The 26,665-nt window shown below is 36.7% G+C and overlaps 1 protein-coding gene across 1 annotated transcript; it reads left to right on the top strand.

Moving 5' to 3' along the window:
* The first annotated feature begins 8 nt into the window (after window positions 1–8).
* TUBE1 (tubulin epsilon 1) lies at window positions 9–25,605 on the top strand. Its single transcript, XM_044005244.1, has 12 exons — window positions 9–155; window positions 267–340; window positions 4,836–4,888; window positions 6,602–6,659; window positions 10,752–10,867; window positions 13,796–13,917; window positions 15,431–15,618; window positions 15,820–15,998; window positions 17,037–17,177; window positions 21,787–21,927; window positions 22,530–22,704; window positions 24,561–25,605. Exons 1-12 carry the CDS (start codon window positions 131–133, stop codon window positions 24,717–24,719), a joined length of 1,431 nt encoding a protein of 476 aa, XP_043861179.1. The 5' UTR covers window positions 9–130; the 3' UTR covers window positions 24,720–25,605.
* The last annotated feature ends 1,060 nt before the right edge of the window (window positions 25,606–26,665 follow it).

Raw genomic sequence — 26,665 nt, 5'->3', positions numbered from 1 at the left:
GCCCGGGAAAGACTTTAGAAAGCATTGGCGGACTGTTGAACGGCCGCCCAGGGGTCCGCGGGCCCCGGTTTTCCGGCCTGCAGCGAGCCCAGCTGTTAGCGCGAGCCGCCGCGGCTGCAAACTCAGCAGCATGGCCCAGTCTGTCGTAGTGCAAGGTGAGCTGCTTCGGGAGCTGCAGGGGGCGGGAAGCCCGGGCTGATGCTAGACTCCTTCGCTTGCACTAATGCCCTGTCCTCTCTTTCCGTGCTCGCCGCGGGCTCTTGCAGTCGGCCAGTGCGGAAACCAGATTGGCTGCTGCTTCTGGGATCTGGCCCTGAGGGAGCATGCGGCTGTCAACAAGGTAGGGGACCGCGCACACCGCCGACCCTTCTAGCTCTGCCTAACTCCTCCCTAACTCCTGCCCCCCCCCACTTCTACCCTCTCCCCCTCCTTTTACCCGTCCCCTCCCCCATCTTCCTAACTCTTCCCCTGATCCTTCTTCCCTCCCCCTCCCTATCCCCATTCCCTCCCCACCTCTTATCCCATTTCTCACCCCATCCTCCCTTCCCCACCTTGTTTCTGTCCCCTTCCTCGTCTTCCTCCTCCCCACCCTTAACTTCTTCCCACCATATTTCTATCCCCTACCCCACCTTCATAACTCTTTTCCCCTCCTTCATCTTCCTCCCTTTCCTTATCTCCTTCCGGTCCCCTCTTCCACTTTTCTACCTCCACCCCTCTTTCTCCCCCTCCTGCATGTACCTGCCCTCTCCCCATCTCTTTCACCTCCCATATCTTTCTGACCCCCCCCCCCATCACCCTGCCCCACCTCCAACCCACAGGTTCCTATGCCCTTCTCCCATATTCACCCTCCCCTTTATTCCTACCTTCATCCTATCATCCCTCCCTTCTTACCTAGGTAGGCCTGCCTGGCAAGTCAGCAGTTCCTGCTTGTTTTCTGCACCCCTCTCTGAGCTAGGGATCTAAAACCACTGAATAATCAGTCTGTAAACATTCAGTCCCTACTATAATGCCAGGCATTGTGCAAAGACGTTCCCTGCCCTCAAGGCGCTTACATTCTTTCTTTTTGTGATTTGCCCAAGGTCACACAGCTAGTAGTGTCAAGTGTCTGAGGCTGGATTTGAACTCAGGTCCTCCTGAATCAAGGGCTGGTGCTTTATCCACTGTGCCACCCAGCTGCCCCAGGAGCTTACATTCTAATGGGAGAGACCGTGTTCAAACAAATATGTAAAAGTAAATTGTAAGGGGTGACTAGGTGGTGCAGTAGATAGAGCACTGGCCCTGGATTCAGGAGTACCTGAGTTCAAATCTGGCCTCAGACACTTAACACTTACTAGCTGTGTGACCCTGGGCAAGTCACTTAACCCCAATTGCCTCACTAAAAAAAAAAAAGTAAATTGTAATCAGGATTAATAGTAAATAATTAACTAGGAGGCCCTAGAATTTAAAAAGGTTGGAGAACCCTTCCAGCAATAATATTAATAACTATTCTTATTAATATTTATATGGTGCTTTAAGTTTTGAAAAGTGCATTTACATGCAGTATCTAATTTGATCCGGAACATAAGCTTCTGAAATAAGTGCTATTATCCTGTTTGAAGCCTAAGAATCTAGGTTCATAGTCTGCTTTTGATAATTTATGACATGTGTGGTCTTAGGCAAGTCATTTTAAACACCTTAGGCCTCAGTTTCCTCATCTGTAAAATAAGGGGGCTGGACTCTGGTCCCTTCCAACCCTAGATCTCTGGTAAACCTAAGGTAACTAATTAACCATAGTCACATAGGGCAGCTAGGTGGCACAAGGGATAGAGTGCTGGGGCCTGGATTCAAGATTCATCTTCCTGAGTTCAAATCCAGCCTCAGACACTTTTTAGCTGTGTGACCTTGGGCAAGTCACTTCACCCTGTTTACTTCAGTTCCTCATCTGTAAAATGAGATAAAGAAGGAAATGGCAAACCATTCCAGTATCTTTGCCAAAAAAAAAAGGAGTTGGACATGACTGAACAACTATGTAGTAACATAACTAGGGCAGATTAGAATACATGTTTCTTCTGACTTTTAATCCAGCGCTTTTTCCATTATACCTCAGGATCTCAAGTGGAGGAACCAAGTAGCATCTGTTTAAGATTTAGAGTGCCCAGCATTGAATTTAAAATATATATATATATATATATGATAGTGTTAGAAGAGGAATTCTTAACCTGGGGATAGATTTCAAGGGGTCTGTGAACTTGGATGGAGCGAAAAAGTACATCTCTATTGGAACTAACCTTTGGTTTCCATGTGATCCTATGTATTTTATTTTATGAATTTAAAAACAATATTTGGAGAAGGAATCCATAGGCTTCACCCCCAGGCCAAAGAGTTGTGATACAAAAAATGATTAAGAATCCTTGTTCTAAAAAGAAAAATCGCATGCATTCAGCAGATAGTATAGGAGTTGGCCAAGGTGGTACAGAGGGAAAGAACACTGAATTTGGAATCAGAGAGCCTACATTTTGAGTCCCACATATACAGGCCTCACTTTCCTCATCTATAAAATGTAGGTTGGACTATGTGGCCTCTACGGTCCCTTCCAGATCTACATCTGTGTCTAAGGAACATTTTTATAAAGCACAAGTTAATACACTAAGGATAGGGCATCAGAAACATGCCCTGCTTTCAAGGCATAGACTTGTAGGTATGATTTAGAGGACAAGGGAAAATGGGATAACAGAACCAGACTCCCACCCCACTTGCTTTTCATCTCCATACATTGCTAACATCCCCCATCTTGCTATCATCCCCATCTTCCCCCTTCACACCCCACATTCCCACTCTTGGGCTTGTACTCTGGGATTGAGTGCTCTGATAAATGAGCTTTCACTTTATCTTCCCTGGAACTAGGCTTTGACTTCTGGTCATCCCCACACCATGCTGCTTTCCTTCTGCCCTTCTTTTTTTAGCTCTCCTTTCTCCTGTTGCCTTACCCCATTAAGAGTGTAAGCTCGGGGCAGCTAGGTGGCACAGTGGATAGAGCACTGGCCCTGGAGTCAGGAGGACCTGAGTTCAAATCTGGCCTCAGACACTTAACACTTATTAGCTGTGTGACCCTGGGCAAGTCACTTAACCCTACATGCTTCACCAAAATAAAATAAATAAAAACAAATGTTGAATACTATCTCTACATGTAACTGGAAAATAATAAAATATTTTTTTAAAAAAGAGTGTAAGCTCAGGGCAGCTAGGTGGTGCAGTGGATAATGCACCAGCCTTGGATTCAGGAGGACCTGAGTTCAAATTCTGCCTCAGACACTTGACACTTACTAGCTGTGTGACCCTGGGCAAGTCACTTAACCCCCCATCGTCCAGCAAAAAAGAGAGAGAGATGAAAGTTGGAGTGGTGAAAATCAGGGAATGCTTCAGGAGAAGGTGACATTTGAATGGAGTTTTTTGAAGATTGGGTTGGATTCCCACAGATGGAGATTGGGAAAAAACATTCTTATCATAAATAATGGTATAAACTAGGGGCAGCTAGGTGGTGCAGTGGATAAAACACAAGCCCTGGATTCAGGAGGACCTGAGTTCAAATCCGGCCTCAGACACTTGACACTTACTAGCTGTGTGACCCTGGGCAAGTCACTTAACCCTCATTTCACCACCCAAAACAAAAAAAAGAACCCCCTAAGAATGGTATAAACTAATCTGTACAAAGTATATACTTAAATAGTACATACTTGATAAGTGTTGATTGTGTTGTACTGATTGTCTACATTTTGTGGTCAAGATGATTAAAATAAGATGGAACAGGGGCAGCTAGGTGGTGTAGTGGATAAAGCAACAGCCCTGGATTCAGGAGTACCTGAGTTCAAATCCGGCCTCAGACACTTGACACTTACTAGCTGTGTGACCCTGGGCAAGGCACTTGACCCCAATTGCCTCACCAAAAAAAATAATAATAAAATAAGATGGGACAGAACTAGAGAAGTTAATAAGAAAAGAATCCAAAAAGTGAAGTGTTCTTCAATCAAAGGCAACACAGACTCTCAAAGAGGCTGTGATCATCCATGTTAAATTTAGAAAAGTGTAGCAATGGTAATAATAGTGATAATAATACCTAAAATTTACATAGATACCTTACTATGTGTTAGTTATTGTACTAAGTGCTTTACAATAATATCATTTGATCCTCACAACAATCCTAGGAGGTAGGAACTATTATCCTCATTTTACAAATGAGGAAACTGAGACAGACAAGCTAAATGATTTGCCCAGGATCACACAGCTAATGAGCATCTGAGACAGGATTTGAACTCAGGTCTTCCTGATTTCAGGCCCAGTACTCTACCCACTGCATCACCTAAGTGTCCAAGGATGAGGGCTAGGATCAGATTATTAGACTTAGCAATTAGGAGGTCACTAGTAGCACTTCCTCTTTTTCTATCTGCACATCATTTGGGCACAGGTGATATAGTTAACCAAAGCAGACTGATTCTTCTGTTTTAGTTCCTCAGGTTGCAAAATATTCTTCTGAAGTCAGGTAGAAGAGAAAATTTCTCTGGCTCTTCTTCATCACTTTTTCCTCTGTAACACTGTCTTTACTCTCCAGCTTCCTTCACAAAAGTCAGGTTTCCTCTGATCTATCCCTTTTGGGAATTTAGAAAATGCTACCATGAAATCTCTAAATTAGAAAACCCATGTGAATGTTTTTGATATTGTTTTCCTTGAGGATTCAATACCCATAACAAACTATTGTTGCCTAATGATTGATTGTCATTTAAAATTTTGAAATATTTCTTGGGTGAGAGTATGGAACTTATAAAATCATTGTACTTAACATGAATTGTTTTAATTTTTAGAAAGGAATTTACGATGACTCACTGAAGAACTTCTTTAGAAATGTGGATACTAGGTAAGATGTAGCTTATTTATTTCAAGTTCATCGTAATGTATGACGAGTCTATGGGTATCTGTCCCTAATTTGGGATCACAGCATGGTTTATAGTATATAGTATAGGGGCAGCTGGGTGGCGCAGTGGATAGAGCACCAGCCCTGGAGTCAAGAGGACCTGAGTTCAAATATGGCTTCAGATACTTGACACTTACTATCTGTGTGACCCTGGGCAAGTCACTTAACCCCAATTGCCTCACCCCAAAAAATAAATAAATAAACTCTATAGTATAGTTTATGAACTTAGTTCAGAAGATCTCAAAGGTATGTACTCTAACTGATCACATAGTAGTGCCTCCTCTAGTCATCATTGTATGCCTTTCAGTACACTAATGTAGAACGAGGTGGTTAACCTTACAAAAGAGTACAGGCTTCGAGGATGGACCAAGAATTAAATATAATGTATATGAGACAAAAGGCTTCAGATGTGCTAATCCCCATTTCTCTCATTTTTGTAGCCCTTCCTCCCCAAGAGTTAAATTGTTTACTTCTCGTAATAAAAGCTTACAGGCATAAAGGTGTCCCTGGGTAGTATGGGACACCCCCCACCTAAGTGTGCTACAGCAAAACCCAGAAATCAAGAATACCGGGACCAGGGCAACCAGAGCAACCAGAGCTGAAGTGACATGAGTTCTTCTCCACTGTTCAGTAGCTTCAGTTCAGATATTTAGTAAGCATGGGATGCATGCACACACACACAAGAGCACTGTGTTCAGTTAGTCATAATCAATATGCATTTATTAAGCATCTCCTATGTTCGATACATGTAGTAAGGGCCAAAGAGGAATAGCCAGAAAGTCTAAGAACAGTCCATTTTTATCAAGTTAAGCTTCCTGGAGACTGGATCTCTCAAAACACTAGCCTGATGAGCTTTTCCCAGGGTGGCATCGATTTGTCACAGACATGGTTTCTCCTTTAGACACCTGACCTGGGCCATCAGGCCGGCAATGAAATTCCTTTTCCCATTCCACACTGACAGTAGCATTTGTCCAAGTCATAACTATCCTATGGCCCTCCTCTATTTTTATTAACATGGCAGGATACCTAGAAAACATAATGATCAACAAAAAAGGGACATGAGAGCGGTGGAACTTAAGGTCAGTCCTCAAGTTCATGCACTGTGTGGGCTGCTGAGAATTGAGTAAGACCAAAATACTTTGTACAACAAGAGCAAGTCATATCGGTCACCAAACCTGCTTATACACTGCTTGAATTTCTTAAAATGTCATTAAAGGATCAACCTATACAAGAAGATTCATAGCAATTTAGAGCAAAACCCTCATGAGGCACCTCACTTCTCAGGGTCTCAGACAACCAGAGACTATGTCTTCAAGGTGTGTACAAGTTGCTGATCTGCTTTGATGGAGGGTGTTTCTTTACCAGGAGTTACCCCCATCGATGAAGTCTCAGTTTTGCACCAAAAAATATTAAGACTAATAGCCATAATTTTCCACATTTTCCTAAACGTGTGCATTTGCAGAATACTATATTAAATACATCAACTTACATACATAGATTTTAAGTAAACATTATATACCTTTAGTTCAGATCATTTTTTTGGTCCACCTCTTATTCTTATACATTCTATAGAGTTGAAGTTTAATGGATTATACTACAGTATTGTTTCCTATTCTTTTTTCTCAGTAATCTTTCTTTTCTTTTTTAATCTTTCAGAGGAAATGGTGATGGTGTAGATATTTCGAAAGGAAAAATTTGCTCCCTAAAAGCACGAGTAAGATATACATTAAGATTTTTACTTTATATATTTTAACTACAATTATGCTGCTATAATTGTCACCAAAATTAAATGTTCTCCGTTCCACCTTAAATCAGTAAATCACAGAAAGAACATTTATGAACACTCCGTTTGCTTGAACAGCAGAGGCTATACCTGTGGCATTTTTAAAAACTTTACTCATGGTAATACATTTCCAGATAGAGTATTAAGAACAAATATATGTGTACTTCAAGGACCTGTTGCATCTGCTATAACATGGAAAAAATTCTTTTTAAAGGTAATTTTGTTCTGGTACCTGGTTACTTTTTCTAATATAAAGTAAAGATGAAATACCATAATACTACATAATAGTAGTACTTTTTTCCCTTGGAGGGAATGGTATAGGTTTGTAACCCCTGGTATGGAAATTCCCTCTCCTGATTCAATTGAATTCATGAGAGAACTGAGAGGGTAATAACTTCTCTGTGGTCCCACAGATAGTATGTGTCAGGAGCAGAACTCAAACTCAGGTCTTTGAAACTCCAAGGTCAAATACTCTATTCAGTATGCCATTTTGCCTTTCTTGCAACTTATATTTCAATACTATTTCACAGAATTCAAAGTACTTTCACATACCATCTCCCAACATCGCTGAGAAAAGAGTAAGACAGGTAATATAATTCCATTTTATAGATGAGAAAAGTGAGACTAGAGGTTCAGTAATTTGTCTATGTGTGGTCACACAACTAGAATTCAGTCCCCACCCAGTACTCTTTCCCACTCTGCAGTACTGCCTAATAATACCAGTACAATTAAAAGGTCACAAGCATAGTAATAGTATTTTATTCAATACAGAGAAATTTCATTCCTACTGATGGCTCTTTATAGGCAGTGTTTTGATATATTTTCTCTAGATTTCTTCTCCAGCCCTTGTTAGAAAAAAAGATATCAAACACCTGATTTCGTTACTCAGAACAAACTTAAAGAAGAAACAGCATGGATTAGACTCAGAAGTTTCATCTCATATATTTTGGTTGAAGTGTTGGCCTTAGAATGTCCCTCTGTACTAATTAGATTGCTTGTTCTGTCAGCTCATTAAAAACCCAGACCAAGTGTTTAATTGAGCATTTTCCCTTTTCCAATCTTAGTGGTACTCCCATTTTCCATAGTCTCTCAGATATCACTAATTACAATAATATCTGCCATTACCCAAGAAGTCATTCATCTGGGTTGGGTGAGTTGAATTCACCTGGGGCAGGTAAATGCTTTCTTAATACCAGGTAAATGCTTTCTTAATACCGTAACTCCTTATCTTGCTGTCCTCTCCCTATAGCTCTTCACCTTTTCCTGGAGAAAGGTCATCCTATGCTTGGAACATGAAAAGCAATGACTAGTTTGTAGAAAAAATCCAGACATCAGTCTCGATACAAAGTACTATGCAATTTCTTTGACTTTCCATAACTGTTGAGATTTTCAACCTTTTTCTTTTGGACTGCATGGAAATAGTTAATTTTTTTTTTTTACTGCCTTTCATCAGCTGTTAATAACTTCACAGCCCCCAGTCAGTTTTCTTTCCTTAGGCTCAGCAACTCACCAATTACACCCACCTTCTCTTCATTCTTAGATTCACCTGTTTTACCAATTTGCCCCCCCCCCCATCTATCCCTTTACTTTATCTTCTTATTTTTTTCCACTAACCTTGCCTTGTCTTTCCAGTTACCTTCTCTTTGTCTTTCTTGAGTCTACCTCTTTTGGTTCTACTCATAATCCTCCTTAATTTTCCTTATTCCTTTTATGTCCTCTAATTGTCCTTGATCTTCTCAGAAAACTCAGAAGTAGTGTCTGGGCTAGGAGATTTTTCTTCACATTATTGTCAATTTATTGCAGTTTTGCCAAATTTAAGTCTGAGATTTATTCCTTATTCTAACTTATGCTCATTCCTAGGTAGAGTGGTACAACAGAAAGAGGGCAGAATTTGGAATCACAGAACCTGAGTTTAAATCCTAGCTTTGACCTTTCCTTATTGTGTGACCTTTGAGGAAGATACATCTTTGAGGGGGCAGCTAGGTGGCACAATGGATTAAAGCACCAGCCCTAGATTCAGGAGGACCTGAGTTCAGATTTGGCCTCAGACACTTGACACTCACTAGCTTTGTGACCCTGGGCAAGTCACTTAACCCTCATTGCCCCGACAAAAAAAAAGATACATCTTTCCAGAAAGCTTTTTTTTGTTTGTTTAAACCCACTGACTTAATACATACGTATTTTGTCTATTTAGAGAGAGTATTGTATAGTGGAAAGAGTGCTGGACAGAGTCAAGAGACAGGAATTTCAACTCTGGCTCAGAGACTAACTTGGTGACTATGGACAATTCAGCTTCTCTGAGCATTCAGTTTCATTATCTGAAAAATGCAGATAATACTTGTACTAGCTATCTTCACAAAGTTATAAGGAAAGTAACCTTTAAAACACTGTAGAAATGTAAGTTGCCACTACTACTTAAGTAAACATTTTATACCACTATTTGCCAATTCATGCCTATTTGTGTGTTTTGTAAATGTTATTCAATTGGGGGTGTGTGTGTGTGTGTGTGCGCGTGCGCGCGCATGTGTGCATATGTTGCTGCTGCTGCTTCTAAAGCCCTATTTATTATACAATTCCACAGGCTCTAGCTTTTAAAAAAAAATCTGTCAGCAAGTATTGATTAAGCTCCTACTATGTGCTTGACACTGCTAAAAATCCCTTATAGCTCCTACTAGAGGGATTTCGGCATAGCAGATCCTCTGTAACGGTATGCAGGCCAATTTTCTAACTCTCATCAAAAAATGAAAAATTTCTAAAGTCCAATTTCTTATCTCTTCACCCAAACCTCTGCCTCCTTCTGACTTTACTCTTCTTTTCATGGTCCATTCAGACGACCACATTTGAAATTTCGGTGTTACCCCTTACTGTTTCCTCTTGCCTCATCCAATTAGTAACCAAGTGTAGTCAGTTATATGGTTGTACAAAGATACTTCTCATATCTATTCTATTTCCTCTCTATTCCAACTGCCACCATTCTGGTAAAAGCACCCATTACTCCCTAACATCTACTGTATCATTAGTTACCCCATGTGTCTCTTCTCTAACTACCTAATATGCATAGTCTATCCCTTCTTTAATCTGTCCTTCACACCACTGCCAGGCAATTTTCTTCTGCATTAATCTAGTCAAATACTACTCAGAAATCTTCAGTGACTTCCTATTGTATATCAAATACAACTCACATCTCCTGTGTGGCATTTAAAATCTCCACAATACCTTTCTAGCTTTAATTTATACTGATTCCTTCCAGGTAGTCAACTGTTTTATGTCCTCTTACTTGGAATGACTGCTGACTTCATACCTGGGCTGATTATCAAATGTCAGCTCCCTCATATTTCAAGTCAATTATGATCTTTTTCTTACACCTCTCTTTATCACTTGTCACATATTATTTTGTTTTATATTATTTTTGTCCATGTCATATTTGCCTGCTGGAGAACAAATCTTACGTAAACTTCAAATCTCACCCAACATTTCAGGTTTTATACACCATATAAAACTGGAGATACTTAATACATGTTTTATTAAATTGTATTATTGGATCTTGTCTTACTGACAGGGGAAAAAAAAAGCTCATGCACAACCATCAGGTCCTCCACAACATATAAACAAAAGGGTTAACAGCTTTGTAATTGCCTGGAGTCACTTGAGGATGAGTTTAAAATATTAAGTTTACAAAAAAGATGTACATTTCTTTGTCATTTGTTAATAAGGCTTGGCCTATTGTTGGTAAAGGTCAGTATATCTTTCTAGTAAAAATGTGAGCATGTGTTAAGTTTATTTCCTTTTTCGGAATAGGATAAAAAAGAGTACCTGGTGGAATCCAATTCTTAAATAGATTTTAGCTTTTAATAAAAGGTAAAACATTTCCTTTTAAATTGGATTTCTGAAACATTTTTCTTAAAGGAACATTCTGATTAAATCTAGAAAGAAAAAAAATCAAATTTTAGCTTAAATGCTGAATTCATTGGTTAATGAAGTTAAAGTAAAATATGTTAATTAAATTTTAATTCTTTTTCTTAGGCGATCTTGATTGACATGGAGGAAGGAGTAGTGAATGAAATTCTTCAGGGACCATTGAAAGATATATTTGATAGCAAGCAACTCATCACTAATGTTTCTGGATCTGGGAATAATTGGTGAGAACATGCAAAACATAGTAGTTAAAACTGAAACAATCAGCTTTCTTTTTAGTAAATGTTATATATAAAACAAATACATTCAAGGAGCTGTTACTATAAAAGATCACTCCCACACTTCTTACTATATCTTACATTCTATTAGCCTTTCAGTTCCTAGCCTTTGTCTTTGACATATAAAATACCTCGTTCTCAGAGCTACGTAGGCTGACTTGTATTTTTGGTGCCATCTAATTTTTTTTTTAATCACTTGGTTTTTTTGGGAGGGGGGGGTGGTTTTGGGTTTTGAGGGGCAGGGCACTGAGAGTTAAGTGACTTGCCCAAGGTCATACAGCTAGTAAGTGTCAAATGTCTGAAGCCAGATTTGAACTCAGGTCTTCCTGAATCCAGGGCCAGTGCTTTCTTTATCCACTGCACCACCTAGCAGCCCCCTTTTTTAATCACCTTTTGAGGAGGGAAGAAAGGAAAAAAGTTTCCAAATTACTGTGCAGCTGAATATTTTCAAGTATGTTGTATCTAAAGAATCGATAGGAAAATGTTTTAGAAAATAAATCCCTAATAGTGGAATTTTTAGATCTACTTAACCACTTACCTATGATATTTAATCTTTAAAGTTTCATTAATTAACAGATTATTACTAAAGCCCTTCTGTGATTTGAGGCCTCAAATTCTCAGGTTTGGTTCTTTTATCTAGGTGCTTAAAGAAACTGATGCAAAAAAAGGAAAAACAGTAATAACAAATTCATACTTATTTAGCTTTTTATAACTTATGAAGCACTTTCCTCACAACAGCTCTGAGGTAAATTGTGCAAAGTTTATTCTTTCTATTTTATACATAGGAAGACTGAGGTTTAGAGAGATTAAGACTTTTCCAAAGTCACAAAGCTAGTACACAGCAGAGCCAAACAGATCTAGCCTTAGAGCTAACCCAGAATGGCATCCCAGGATTCATGTATCATCTTAGAATTAGTCATTAACATACATATAATTGATTTTCTTCCTCATATTTTAAACTTTTATAGGTTTGTTATTTTTTAAAACATTTTATTTTGTGATTATATTTTCTTATGCCTTTCTCAGTTTTTTAATAACGTATCATTATTCATTTTTGTGTTTGCATGAAGAACAAAATTCTAAGAAAATACAGTCTGTCATCTTATTGATATAGGTATTCCATCCCATGGTACAAATTGTAACCTTCCTATCCATTCTTTCTCATCTTGTGTGTCTCTTGTTTTCTCATAAATTCTCCAATGGGAGAAGTGGGCTGTCTATCCAAAATACTGCAGGTATTCCTTTAGATCTTTTGACATTTTATGGGTACCAGTGAAGCACACTGGCTCCTTGAACTGTCTTTGTCATATGTTCTATGCTGATTTTATTGCATCATTCTTTGTTGATTTTGCTTCCACCTATCCAAACTCACCATGTGTTTTGGTTTGTTTGTTTTTCTCCATTGTCCTTTGATTAACTTTAAATCTTTGGGAAAGCAGATGCAGTATATCATCAGGACCATATTCCAACCCTTTCTAGTACAATAGAACCTTCTAGGACAGGGCTTAAACTTTTTCCACTCACAACCCCTTTTTGCCCAAGAAATTTTTATGTGACCTCAGGTATATAGGTATATAAAATAGGTATGCATAACATTTTACTATTGCCAAATTTTTCATGACCCCCCCCAAATTCAGTTACTTGACCCCATATGAGGTCTTGAACCACAGTTTAAGAAGTTAGGCTCTAAAAACTGGAGGGTCTTGCGTGGGCTGATGATGAGTGAGTTGAGCAGAACCAGAAGAACATTGTACACAGTATCATCAACATTGAGTGTTGACCTACTGTGATGGACTATATTCTTCTCACCAATGCAATGGTACAGAAGAGTTCCAGGGAACTCATGATAGAAGAGGATCTCCAAATCCAAAAAAAAAAAAAAAGAACTGTGGAGTATAGATGCTGAATGAACCATACTATTTCTTTTGTTTTTGGTGCTGTTGCTTTTTCTATTTTCAGGTTTTTCATCATTGCTCTGATTTTTCTCTTATAACATGACTAATGCAGAAATAGGATTAATGTTATTGTGTGTGTGTGTGTGTATGTATATGTGTATATATATACATATATACACACACACACACACACACACACACACACATATATATATATATATATATATATATATATAACCTATATCATATTACCTGCTGTCTAGGGGAGGGTGGAGGGAAGGGAGGGAGAGAGAAAAATCTGAAATTGGAAAGCCTGTATAAACAAAAGTTGAGAACTATCTTTACATGTAATGGAAAAAAAAATAAAATACTTTATTAATTTAAAAAATGGGACTAATATAATATATTTGAAGGGGTCATTATAAGGAAAGCACTCAGTAAACTGTAACATGATGGGAAAAAAAAAAGAAGTTAGGCTCTAGGACTTGTATTCTTCTGGCATAACCTTCCAAAACATGGGTTACCTCCATATGACAAATAAGGCATTGAATGTGGACACCAGGTATCACCATTTTCCAGGACAGTTTAATATAAATATAGTATTAAGATACTAAGTAAATTTATATTAACAAAGGAAAGACAGATATAGTATATTAGAAGTAGCATAGTCTTTGAACTCAGAAGGCTTGGTTGGGTTCAGGTCCAGGATCTGCTACTTTACCTGTGTGACCTTCATAACCTCTCTGAGCCTCTTATTTCCTCATCTAGAAAGTGAGGGGATTGGATCCTTTCCAATGCTACACCCTGCCTGTGATGCTGTGAACCTAATTCAGGGTTCTGAAGCTACAGGTTGGCATTAATGCCTTCAGAAAAAGAATTCATATTATTTTATACCTTCTTGTATAGCTAAGGAAAAATCTGGAGATATTAAATGTGAAAGATTTTGTTTGTTTGACTTTTGATTTAATGTTTTTTTCAGGGCAGTAGGTTACAAGGTTTTTGGCTCTGAGTACCAGGATCAGATTGTGGAAAAACTCAGACAGACAGCAGAGCACTGTGACTGTTTGCAGTGTTTCTTTATAATTCACTCCATGGGCGGAGGTAAATCGATTTATTCAATTACCCACAACTGTTTAATTAGAACCTACTTTACATTTTAGAACCTATAGTTGATATGTATAGTATGATTTAATTCTGCATGTCTGTATTGGATTGCTATCCTTTTTAGATTTGTGAGATTTTAGCATTCTTATTTAACTGTAATCTGTTTTTATGTTAATTTTTAAAAATAATATAAATGCAATCTAAAAGTTTTATTCTACAATTTTTAAACAAAATTGCATACTTGTGAAAACTTCATAATATTTACAGATAGAAAAATATTGCTCAAAATTTTTGCTACTCTGAACTTATAGCGTAGGCCCACTAGAGATGAGCAATGGGAGCCTGGAGAATTTATTCACACATTTTGTAACAAAAATTTTATACCCTTTTCAGCATCTCTAAACTTTTCCTTAGTTATAATTCTCAGAATTACCACCAATAGGAAAAAATATATGATGGACACTCTTGGTTTCATCACCTTTAAATCATTCCTTAACCTAATAGATTAAAAGTCACCTGGAATGAATAAACTACTCAATCTAAGAAAACTTAATTTTTATCTATCTGTCCCTAAAATGGAAGACATTAGAATCTATTGAAATCTAAAACAGAATTGGCCAGTTTTGGGAACAGAAAATTGGCAAGCTTAATGGTGATATGTATATTGTGTAAGTACACACATATTTAAAATCCTACTATAACATTAAAGATTCTGTTTACATTACACTATTTTTATAGACTGTTGTGAACATTAAATTTGGTAGCAAGTTTTCATTATGCCATCATAACTTTTGTTTTGAATGACTTTTACATAAACAGTTTGATTTACATTTTGTGATAATTTCTTAAGAGGTAGTTTGTACAGCTTCAGAGATACCAATTTCCCTGTCTTTTAGAATTATTAAAACCATTTTCTTACTACATATATAACGTTCACATAATGCACTTATAATGCATATAATGTAACTAGCTGAATTGAAAATCACCATAGATATAAGCACATTTTTAAACAATACTATTTATAATTTTTTCTTTTAAGCCATGGGAACTTTTTGTAATCAAAGCATAAATTTTAGTAGAACATTTTAATTTTATAAATAAATTTTAAATCATTACATTCAATTTTTAACAACAAAATTCAAATTTTACTTATAGTTGAATTTCATCACTAAGATATATACACTACAACAATTATATGATATCAAGTAGATAAAACATTGTGACATTTTTTCACTTTTCCATCTTATGTTTTGTCATAACAACACGTGTTACAAAAAAATAAAATCTAGAAAAGTTTCTATTCATAACAAGATGGCAGTCAAATAGTTATAAACCTCACTACCCATTCTCTTTATTTCCTAATGTAAAATGGAATAAATGTATTGTTTGTTATAGAAAAATTTTTAGAATAGAGTAAAAGTATCACATTCTATATGTATTTATTCCATATATCTATCTGTGTGTATAATTATGTATACTGTTTTATGTGTTCTTCAATTGTTGTTCTTAGGGACAGGTTCTGGTCTTGGCACATTTGTTTTAAATGTGCTTGAGGATGAATTCCCAGACGTATACAGATTTGTGACTTCAGTTTTTCCATCTGGTGAGGATGATGTCATTACTTCACCATATAATAGTATTTTGGCAATGAAGGAACTTAATGAGCATGCAGACTGTGTGTTACCCATCGAAAATGAAGTAAGAAACACTGTTAATATTTGATCTTATAAATTTTTCAGCTGACACATCATAAACTAAACACATTGTTATTGAGAAGATTGTCTTCTATTTTAATTTCTGTTTCAAGAGACTTATTTTCCCCAGTCCCTTTCAATTCTATATTTACCATTTATATGCATTGAATTTTTTCTTTCTCTCTTGTTTTTTTTCCCTCAAAAGTCTTTATTTGACATCGTTAGTAAAATTAATCAGATGGTAACTTCTGGAAAGCCGGGAACAACTGTGAAGCCTGGGAGTCTGGTAACTTTAAATGAAGGTGGTATTAAAAAAAAGCTGCAAGAAAAGCCATTTGATAGAATGAACAATATTGTAGGAAATTTGCTGCTCAACTTAACAAGGTAATGTTACTACGTGCTCATTGGAAAAATGTTTAGTGGCATTATTAAAGGAATTTAAACCCAGGACACCCTTAACATAGTTCCTGGACACTTAAGTTATTTGTACTTATTTACTACTAGTTTTTTGCAAATAAATTATTATTTAGTTTGTAGTAAATTTTATGAAACTGAATTTTTTTCAGATATTCTAATAGCTGACTAGAAATTCAAATCCTAAATGTCTATACATTCACCAACTCATGCATTAGCAGATTTATTTTCATAAAGAAAAGTAAAAGCCAGATCATTTATCTAGTATGTAACAAAGAACTTAGTCATAGAGGAAAACCAAAGCTTGAATACAGCAAGCAAAACTTGATATGTAGACAGGTAGACTAAAGGTATTTAAGCATTCTTGATGTTATTGAGATCTTAGTATGTGGGTTTTTGTGTGAGTAACTTAAGAGACTGCTGATGCTTATTAAATCAGATTTCTTTAAATACATAGAAAAGCCAAGATGACTTGTAGGTTTTTAACTATTAAAATAAGCCAGAGGTTGAAATGCTAAAACTGTTAGGTATGTGTGTGATCTTTAAATTATCATGATACATGAGATTTCACAAGAAGCACTGCTGAATAATGGATAGAAAACCAGTCTGGAAAACCAAAATTCAGGTCTTCCTTTGATACATATCAGCTGCCTTACTGTGGGCAAATCACTTAAATTCTCAGTGACCATGGAACCCTTTTTAAAAAACTAAATGAGATCATGGAATCTAGCTCCCTACTCTACTGTCTGCAACAGAAAAAAAGAAAAAAAAAGAATAGATTTCACAGTACTAAGTTCTAACGGCAAAGAAATCAAAAGTTTCCTCAACCATTTGTAGATAATGAAATAATACATGTCAGGAGCTTTCTAAACCTGATAGTGTTATATAAATGCCAGCTGTTGTAATGGTTTGAGAAAGTATTTGCTAAATGAAAGGAAATAGATTTTTTAATTTGTATATCATTTAAAAATCAAGTGTTTGTTAACTGTTGTAATATTCATATTTCAGTTCTGCCAGATTTGAAGGCTCCCTTAATATGGATCTTAATGAAATTACTATGAATTTAGTTCCCTTTCCTCAACTTCATTATCTTGTTTCAAGCCTCACACCTCTGTATACATTAGCAGATGTAAACGTTCCTCCTCGAAGGTAAGACATACTTATTTATGTAATTTCTAGAGATCTTGTCTTATAAAACAACCATTTTAAAATACATTTGAGAAAATATGAATAATTTTTATTAAAATGCATTTCCCTTTAGTTTATATATTAGCTTATTTGTTTGGAAAACAATTTGGGAAAACAAATTGAAAAACATTTGATTTGGAAAAGATCCAATTGAAAATGTATATTTTTACTACATGTTTATGCATAAAATTAAGAAGTCAGCTTACAAAAGTAACCAACACAAAATCTGCTAATATAGGGTGGAACCAGATCATAAAGGATCCTAAATCACCAGACTGAAGGTGTTTTATCTTAGAAGCAATGGGGAACAACCACTTGAAGGTTCTTGAGCATGGCAGTGACATGGTGAGGCCTGTACCTCTAGAAGATGAATGGATAATCAGTGAAGGTATAGAAATGAGGGTGCTCATGGCAGATGGTCTGTTTTTCCAGGCAGGAAGCAAGGTTGTCTGTAAGGGGCAGGAGAGGCTTTTGGGAGTTACAAGGGAGAAAAAAAGATTAGAATCGTACAGGAGGAGTATGGTAGAATCAGGGAACAATAGAACGATTGCCATGCAACACGGAGGCACTAGTGGAGAGTATATAACATGACTTTCTAGGGCATAAAGTCAGCATGGTTTAATGATGTCCAACAACATTCAGCATTGTGGAATTGGGATCAGAACAGGCATATGGTTAGGAGTCCAAAATGGGCAGTGGATAAATGGTAGAAGAAACAAATGACAAAAGCGTCAGGGTTGGAGCACATTGTGTAGGCCCCAAACCTGAACCCTCAAATATGTACTGTTTCCTAATTAGTGTGAGCTCCTTGAGAGCCGGGACTGGCCTCACTTTTCTATTTTATACCCCAAACACTTAGCACAGTTTTGGTACCTGGTAAATGCTTAAGAAATGCCTTTACATTTTTTAAAAAATTATTTTCATTCAATTAACTATAGTGAACAGAAGAAAGATAAAGCAAGAGCTGAAATGATGGAATAGGTGAACAGGAAGAGATGGACTGGATCTAGAGATTGCATGAGAATGAAGAATAGGTTTAAGAGGAGTGAAACAGAGATGGAAGGACAAGAATATAATCCAAAAGGGAAATTTCAGGATTCATGATCAAGAACATGGTACACTTAGAGATGATGGCAAGGCCTACAGTTATAAGCTATCTCTATGAGTGGGGCAGCTAGGTGGTACAGTGGATAGAGTATTTTTTTTTTTACATATAAGGTATTTTATTTTTTCCGTTACATGTAAAGATAGTTCTCAACTTTTGTTTATACAAGCTTTACAATTTCAGATTTTTCTCCCTCTCTCCCCTCCCTGCCCCCTCCCCTAGACAGCAGGTAATCTGATATAGGTTATATCTATATACATATACATATCTATATCTATACACACACATATATATATCCATAATAACATTAATCCTATTTCTGCATTAATCCTGTTACAAGAGAAAAAATCAGGGCAGTGATGCAAAACCTCAAAATAGAAAAAAAAAACAACAGCACCCCAAACAAAAGAAATAGTATGGTTCAATCAGCATCTATACTCCACAGTTCTTTTTTTTTTTTCTTGGATTTGGAGATCCTCTTCTATGATGAGTTCCCTGGAACTCTTCTGTACCATTGCATTGGTGAGAAGAATATAGTCCATCACAGTAGGTCAACAGTCAATGTTGATGATACTGTGTACAATGTTCTTCTGGTTCTGCTCATCTCACTCATCATCAGCTCACGTAAGACCCTCCAGGTTTCTCTGAACTCCTCCTGCTCATCATTTCTTACAGCACAATAGTATTCCATTGTATTCATATACCACAACTTGTCCAGCCATTCCCCAATTGATGGGCACCCCCTCAACTTCCAATTCATTGCTACAGTGGATAGAGTATTGACCCTGAAGTCAAGAGGATCTGAGTTCAAATCCATTCTCAGACATTTACTAGCTGTGTGACCTTGGGCAAGTCACTTAAACCTGTTTGTCTCAAATATCCAGGGCCATTTCTAGTCCTGATGTATATCTTGCCACTAGACCTAGATGGTTCTGGAGGAGAGAGGGAGGTTGGTGACCTTGCACATCCCTCCCTCACTTAAATCTAATTCACTGCAAATAATGACATCCCCTCCCCAATGTCAGGGTCCTTTTTGATAATAGACGAACAACAACATCCCTGTGAGTGACTAATGTGTAATATAAAGCAGTAGGCATTTATTAATGTCTGCTGTGCCAGGTGCTAGGGATACAAATGTAGTGAACAAAATGCTCTCTACACCCTGAGGAGTTTATTACAGGGAAGACAAGGATGTGATGGTGTGTAAGATGCATATGTATGGGTGTGTGTGTGTGTGTGTGTGTGTGTGTGTGTGTGTGTGTGTGTGTGTGTGTGTGTACATATGTGTGTGTCCAGAATAAATGTAACAGGAGTTTGGGAGGACGGGAAGACCCTAGGAATTGGGCGGGGGGGGGGGGGGGATTGGAAACGGTTTCACATAGAAGGTGGTACTTGATTTTCATCTTGACTATAGCTAGCATTTAAGGAAGAAAAGGTTCTATGAGGCAGAGGTGAGGCGCTAATGCATTCCAGTCAAAGAGATTGAACAAATATGTAGAATAAATTTCTCCATCATGAGTGTTGGGAAGGTTAATGAAATGGGGGACAGGGTCATCCAAAGGGTAATCAACATGGATATTGAAGACCTCAAATATGAGGGTAAGGATGGAATGAAAAGAAAGGAATGACCCCTCTCCCTCTGAGATACAAGGCTTTATCTATGTATCTGTATCACCTGGTTCAAATCTTTGACCTCAAGGTCCTCCTTCCTACTTTCTAAATGATGGTGGCAAAGAGAAGATCTGGAAGTGGCAGTAGGGAAATAAATACTAGACCAACTTCTCCTGGTCCAGCAAGGGCAAGTCATGAAAGAATTAACAACACAAGAGATAATGGCCAGGGATGTGGTATCTTCTGGAAGAAGCCAGATTACTATAAGTGTAAGATGATGGGAAAATTGTGAAAAGAAGGGATCTAGGATAAAGGGCAGCTGAAAGGAAATGAGAATATGGGGAAAGATAGCAAGCAAAGGGTCTTTGCCTTAGCAGGTGGTGGCTGATTTATAGGGATTAGGGGAGCAAGAGGTGCAAATCTCTAGCAATTGGACTGGAGGAAGAACTAGCTAGAGTCCTCTGATGGAAGTAGATTTTGATGTGGGTGTTTGGGTTAGACCTCTGGATCAGTAAATCGCTAGAAGTCAGGTCCCAGGAATCAGCTCTAGACTTGATCTCATATGATGGCTTGGCATGAATCGTGTCTAGAAGATAACATATAGTGTGCACTCAATTTTCAGTCAGTCAGCCCTTTAATCTAAGACCCTAGCTCATCTGGAATTGTCTCATGGTTCTGATCCTTCTGTTAACACACATTGAATGTTGAGGTTTGTTATTTGATAAAAATAGGTTTTGTTGGTTTTCAGTCCTTTCAGTTGTGTCCAACTCTTTGTGACCCCATTTGGGGTTTTCTTGGCAAAGATACTAGAGTGGTTGGCTATTTCCTTCTCCAGCTCATTTTACAGATGGGGAGCTGAGGGAAACAGGGTTAAGTGACTTGCCTAGGGTCACACAGCCACTAAGTGTCTGAGGACAGATTTGAACTCAGGTCCTCCTTATTCCAGGCCCAGCATTCTGTCTACTGCACCACCTAGCTACTCAAAATAGGTTGAGTCACAAAATTAATTGGCCCCTTCAGCACTATAGTAGGATGTCTGAGGCCTACATTGTACTTGATTTTAAGGAATCGTGGATTTAGAGTTGGTCATTCTCAGTGTTGAATTATATTGGCTAAGTTTGGGTAGTTCTTATGATTGAAGTAAAGAGTATATGCCAGTCTGAAGTTATAAAAAAATGCTAAAAATTAATTCTCAAAGAGGACCATGACATGACTTGCAGTGAATTGGATTTAAGTGAGGGAGGGCTGTGCAAGGTCACCAACCTTACTTTCTCCTCCAGAGCCATCTGGGTCCAGTGGCAAGATATATATCAGATGACTAAAGATGGCCCTGGATGTTTAAGGCAACTGGGCTTAAGTGACTTGGCCAGGGTCACACAGCCAGTAAGTGTCTGAGGTAAAATTTAAACTTAGGTCCTCCCAACTTCAGGGCCAGTGTTCTATCCACTATGCCACCAAGGTGCCCCCAAAAAGGAGTAATTATGGTGGCTAAAGAATATCACATTAAAATTAATTCCTTAACATGATTTAAGTTCTAGAAACAAATGACTATACTGATCTAACACTTTTCCAAGATTTCTATGACATGAATTATTTTATTATCAAAGTAACTTTGAAAACTTTCCCTTTCCTAAGAAAATAAAAATTATTTGCTTATATCTTTATTGGTGGTCAGATATTAAAGTTACTGTAATGTAAGATAATGGCTAAGATTATATATGTATATTTTATGTTATAATTTATTTATAGAAGATTTTGATAATGAACTTTTCATTAAATGGTAATAATATACAAGATCACTGAAACTGTTTTTAGTACAATTTTGTATATCAAATGATTCTCTCTCTTTCTTAGGTTAGATCAAATGTTTTCAGATGCTTTCAGCAAAGACCACCAGTTAATACAGGCTGACCCAAAGCATAGTCTCTACCTTGCTTGTGCCTTGTTGGTTCGAGGAAATGTACAGATTTCAGATCTTCGAAGAAATATTGAAAGGTTTGGCCTTATCTTTTACTTTAAAAAAAAAAGTTTTGGGGGAAGCTTGGTGGTACAGTGGATAAAGCACTGGCCCTGGATTCAGGAGGACCTGAGTTCAAATGCAGCCTCAGACACTTGACACTTACTAGCTGTATGACCCTGGGCAAGTCACTTAACCCTCATTGCCCTGCAAAAAAAAACCAAACAGTTTTATTGATGACTTTTGTCTGTCCTATTCAAGATGACTTTTTCAATGTACTTCATGATTATTTATTTGTGTTTAATGTCACAATTTGGTTTAAGAAGTCACAAAACTAATCTTACCACAAAAAAAGCTATCCTGTTGTTCCCCGCAAATAAGATAAGCCTTCCCATCCTCACAAGAGTAAAGATTTAGAACTGGAAGGGACCCTGGAGGCCATCTAGCCCAACTGCCTCATTGCACTATGGGTCCCTAAGAGGTTAAGTGACTTACACAAGGTGACCCAGTATACTCAGTAGCATAGTTGGGGGATTTAAACATCATATCTCAGTTATCTTGCCCCAGATATAGTACTTGCTGCACCTCACTGGTTTGTTCATACATTACTTGATCCTTACTTGTAAATTGTGATTCTCAGATTGAAATCTTCTCTCCACTTCGTCTCATGGAATCAAGAAGGCTGGAAAACAAGCCTGTGTTCAGTACCACCTGTGGGCCATTCTCACTCACTCTTGGCACTAGCAAACAACACCTGTGTAAAACCAACCTTCATCGAACTTAAAAAGAGATTCACGAGACTCTACAAGAAAAAAGTAATTATCAGTAAAATGTAAAGGATATGCTAACTTGAGTTACTTTTAGATATGAGTATGTAGACTACACTATTATCACATAATTTAGGCTTTTGCATTTGACTCTGCTTCTTTCAAGAAAAGAAATCTTTCATGGCTGTTATAGAAGTTCTTAACCTTTTTGCATGTCAAACAACACTCTGGTAGACTGGTGAAGCCTTTGGCTTTTCAGAATATTTTAAGTGAATTAAATAAAATGCATAGAATTACAAAGGAGACCAATTATATTGAAATATAGATGTAGCTATTTGGGGATTTTTCCATTCAAATTTACAGACTGCCTGAAATCTATCCATAGGCAGGCCCCTTGGGGATACTATTCTAACCTGTTGAGATTTCTGGATCTAAACTGTTATCCAGTTGGTTATACCTCTAAGCTTTATGTCACCTGAAAATTTGGCAAGCATACCACTTATGTTTTTATCCAGATCACTGATAAATATATTGAACATTATAGGGCCAAGGATAGCTATGTGGGGCACTTTATCACTCAAAGTTGGTATCATTAATCATTATTCTTTGGGTCTGATCAGTCAACTATTTTATATTAACACCACTATAAAAAATAATAATTAAAAAAACACCACTATATTATATAATTCATACCTCAACATCATATCTACAAGCAGAGTATGAGACTTTGTCAAATGCTTTCTTTAAATCTAGGTAAACTTTATCTACAGCATTAACCCTATTACTGTTCTAGTTACCTTATCCAGAAATGAAATTATATTAGAATTGTACGACCTTTTCTTAATAAAATTGTACTGGCTTATACTGACCACAATTTCTCTTCCTATATAAGTTTAGAAATCATTTCCTTAATAATTTGCTCTAGAATTTTGCCAGGAATAGAAGTTAAGTTCATTGATCCAGATAGCTTGTAGATTCCACCCTCTCCCCTTTCTTGAGAATTAGTACATTTCCCTTTCTCCAATCTTTTGGCAACTTCTCCATTCTTATTTTTTAGAAGTTCACTAAGTAGTAATATAATAAGTAATAACATCAACTAGTTCTCCCAATATAGTTCCTCTAGGCCTGGTCAGTTTAAGTCATTAAGTGCAGCTAGATGCTATCTTACCATCTCCTCACTTATTTTAGTTCCCCTCTTCCTGCTAGATTTTTTCCTATTATTTCCAGTCTAAAAATCATTTTCTATGGAGAAAAAACAAAATAAGAGTTAAATAGTTCGGCCTTACCATCATCAATTATTAGCCATCCATTCCAAGCATTCCAAAGTGGTTCTATATCTTCATGATCCTCAACAGTTTACTCTTCACCATGTTTTTTTCCCTTCCGTTTCCTTATATGAGCATATATTAATATATCATGGTACTCTACCCTCCTTCTGTTCCTTTTGAATAAATTTTAACATTCTAGCACTCATTTCATCTTGTATTCCCTCCTACCATGTCCACAATCCAATTTACTTCTTTTTATGTATGCGTCTATTTCTTACACATATATAGAGCATTTTTATTACATCTAGTCCCTTCTTCACCTTCTGAATTCCTAGTCATTCTCAAAACCCCATTCAAATGCCGTTTCTTCTGTTAAGCAGCCCCTGATCTCTGATCACTAACAGCCTTGCACTGTACATAGTACTTGGTTTTGTATTTTTGTAATACACTTCTATAATATTCTGTTATCAGTGTATATGTTTGTACCTCATCCCCCAACTATATTGTAATCTCCATAAGAGTTGGAACTTCTTCAGGACCTAACACAGGGCTTGCTCACAGTAGATATTTAGTAGATGTTTGTTGAATGAATAAATTTCCAAATTGATCAAATTAAATCTTTTTTTTTTTTGGTAGGCTCATCTTCATCACTACCTGCAGGTTGATGGAATGGAAGAAAGTTGTTTTACAGAAGCTGTATCATCTTTGTCATCTCTTATAGAGAATTATAATGAATTAGATCTCACAAAAGGCTTGCCTATACATGATCAACTTAGGTTAAATATAGTTATGTAAAAACACATTCACAAGCTTTTATTTTCACTTACAAAGTTTTTTGTTTGCTGATGGTTGCTTGATTTTATCACTTAAGAAATCTTCATTGGTTTTCTTCAAAGTAGTGGGTAGCTATCTAGGAGAAAGGTTTCCTTTAGGACAGTTTGATAGAAATATGCTGTACCACATTTAGAATCAGTGTGACCTTTGAATCATATCTACAACCATGTTGCCTTTTACAAAAACCACTTTTTTTAAGATTTATGAGAAGCATGAAGTCTTTTTATAACCTGATATTCAGGAGTTGTACACTAATAAGAAGGCTGATGGCATATTTTTTGTGTATGTAACATTCAGCTTTATTTTGAAATACTATATAGGTACTCCAGTTCTTTTAAAAACTGATCTGAAATACTAGGAGTTGCTTAATAAAAATATGTAAGTAGATACTGATTTTTATAGCAGTTGGAGATGAGATCAGCTTTTGATTTTTCATTCAAAATAATTTTTAAATGTTTGATTTTATTATTTAACAAGTTTGATTTCATAGTAGTAAATGTGCCTTATTTATAAGCAGTTCTATTATTTATAATTACTTTATTAAATTCTACACAAAAGTACAGAATTTTTCCAGGGTCAACATGTTCTGGACATTGTAGTAAATGAAATAAATATTACAAAATTGCTATAATCTGAAATGTTTAAATTATGTTCATTTGTAGCATGACTATACAAGATAATTTCATTCAAGGCTAATACTTTACTCTTTTTTTAACAAAGGATTCATTTTTGCTTAAAATGATGAGTAATATCTATCTAAAATCCTCAGCAAGCATTATCTATAAGGGGGATAAGCTAGAAGCTTTCCCAATAATATCAGGAGTGAAGTAAGAATGCCCATTACTAACCTCTGTTATTTAATATTGTACTAGAAATGTTAGCTATAGCAGTAAGAGACAGAAAGAAAAATTAAATTTACAATAACTATAGACAATATAAAATACTTAGGAGTCTACCTGCCAAGACAAACCCAGGAACTATATGAACACTACTATAAAACACTTCTCACACAAAGTCAGATCTAAACAATTGGAAAAATATTAATTGTTCATGGATAGGCCGAGACAATATAATAAAAATGGCAGTCCTACCTAAATTAATCTATTTATTTAGTGCCACACCAAAGTATCAAAAATTTTTTTTACAGATTTAGAAAAAATAATAAGATTCATCTGAAAGAACAGAAGCTCAAGGATATCAAGGGAATCAGTGAAAAAGTGCAAAAGGTGGTCTAGCAGTGTCAGATCTCAAACTGTATTATAAAGTAGTAATTACCAAAACAATCTGATACTGGTTAAGAAATACACTGGTGGATCAGAATAAGTATCATTGGTGGAATAGAATAGGTATGAATTACACTATAGTAAATGACTACAGTAATCTAGTATATGATAAACCCAAAGATCCAAACTTTTGGAAGAAAAACTCATCTTTTGATAGAAACTGCTTCAATGTTTTCTCTTATTCTTTTGCTAGCAAATCAGTTGAAATAAATCTTTAGGGGCAGCTAGATGGCGCAGTGGATAGAGCACCGGCCCTGGAGTCAGGAGTACCTGAATTCAAATCCAGCCTCAGACACTTAACACTTACTAGCTGTGTGACCCTAGGCAAGTCACTTAACCCCAATTGCCTCACTAAAAAAAAAAAAAAGAAAATCTTTAGACTTTTCCTACCTCATTTAATGTTAAAACTTTTTCTAGCCAGGTATAGCCTTTAATGAGATATGGAAAAGGAAAGTTTTGTGGATTAAGAATGTTACAATGGAAGTATGAAGAAATTTATTTTTTAAATTCTTTAGCCTTATTTCTCCACAAGAGTTAAAAGGCTACAAATATAGTTGCAAAAGGTAGTATATAGTAGTATAACCCCTCAGTTAAGGGATCAAGACACAGAACTAGTCATTCTTA

This window comes from Dromiciops gliroides, chromosome 4 (genome assembly GCF_019393635.1).
Source record: "Dromiciops gliroides isolate mDroGli1 chromosome 4, mDroGli1.pri, whole genome shotgun sequence".
Lineage (NCBI taxonomy): Eukaryota > Metazoa > Chordata > Mammalia > Microbiotheria > Microbiotheriidae > Dromiciops > Dromiciops gliroides.
This window is presented reverse-complemented; position numbering and strand designations above follow the sequence as displayed.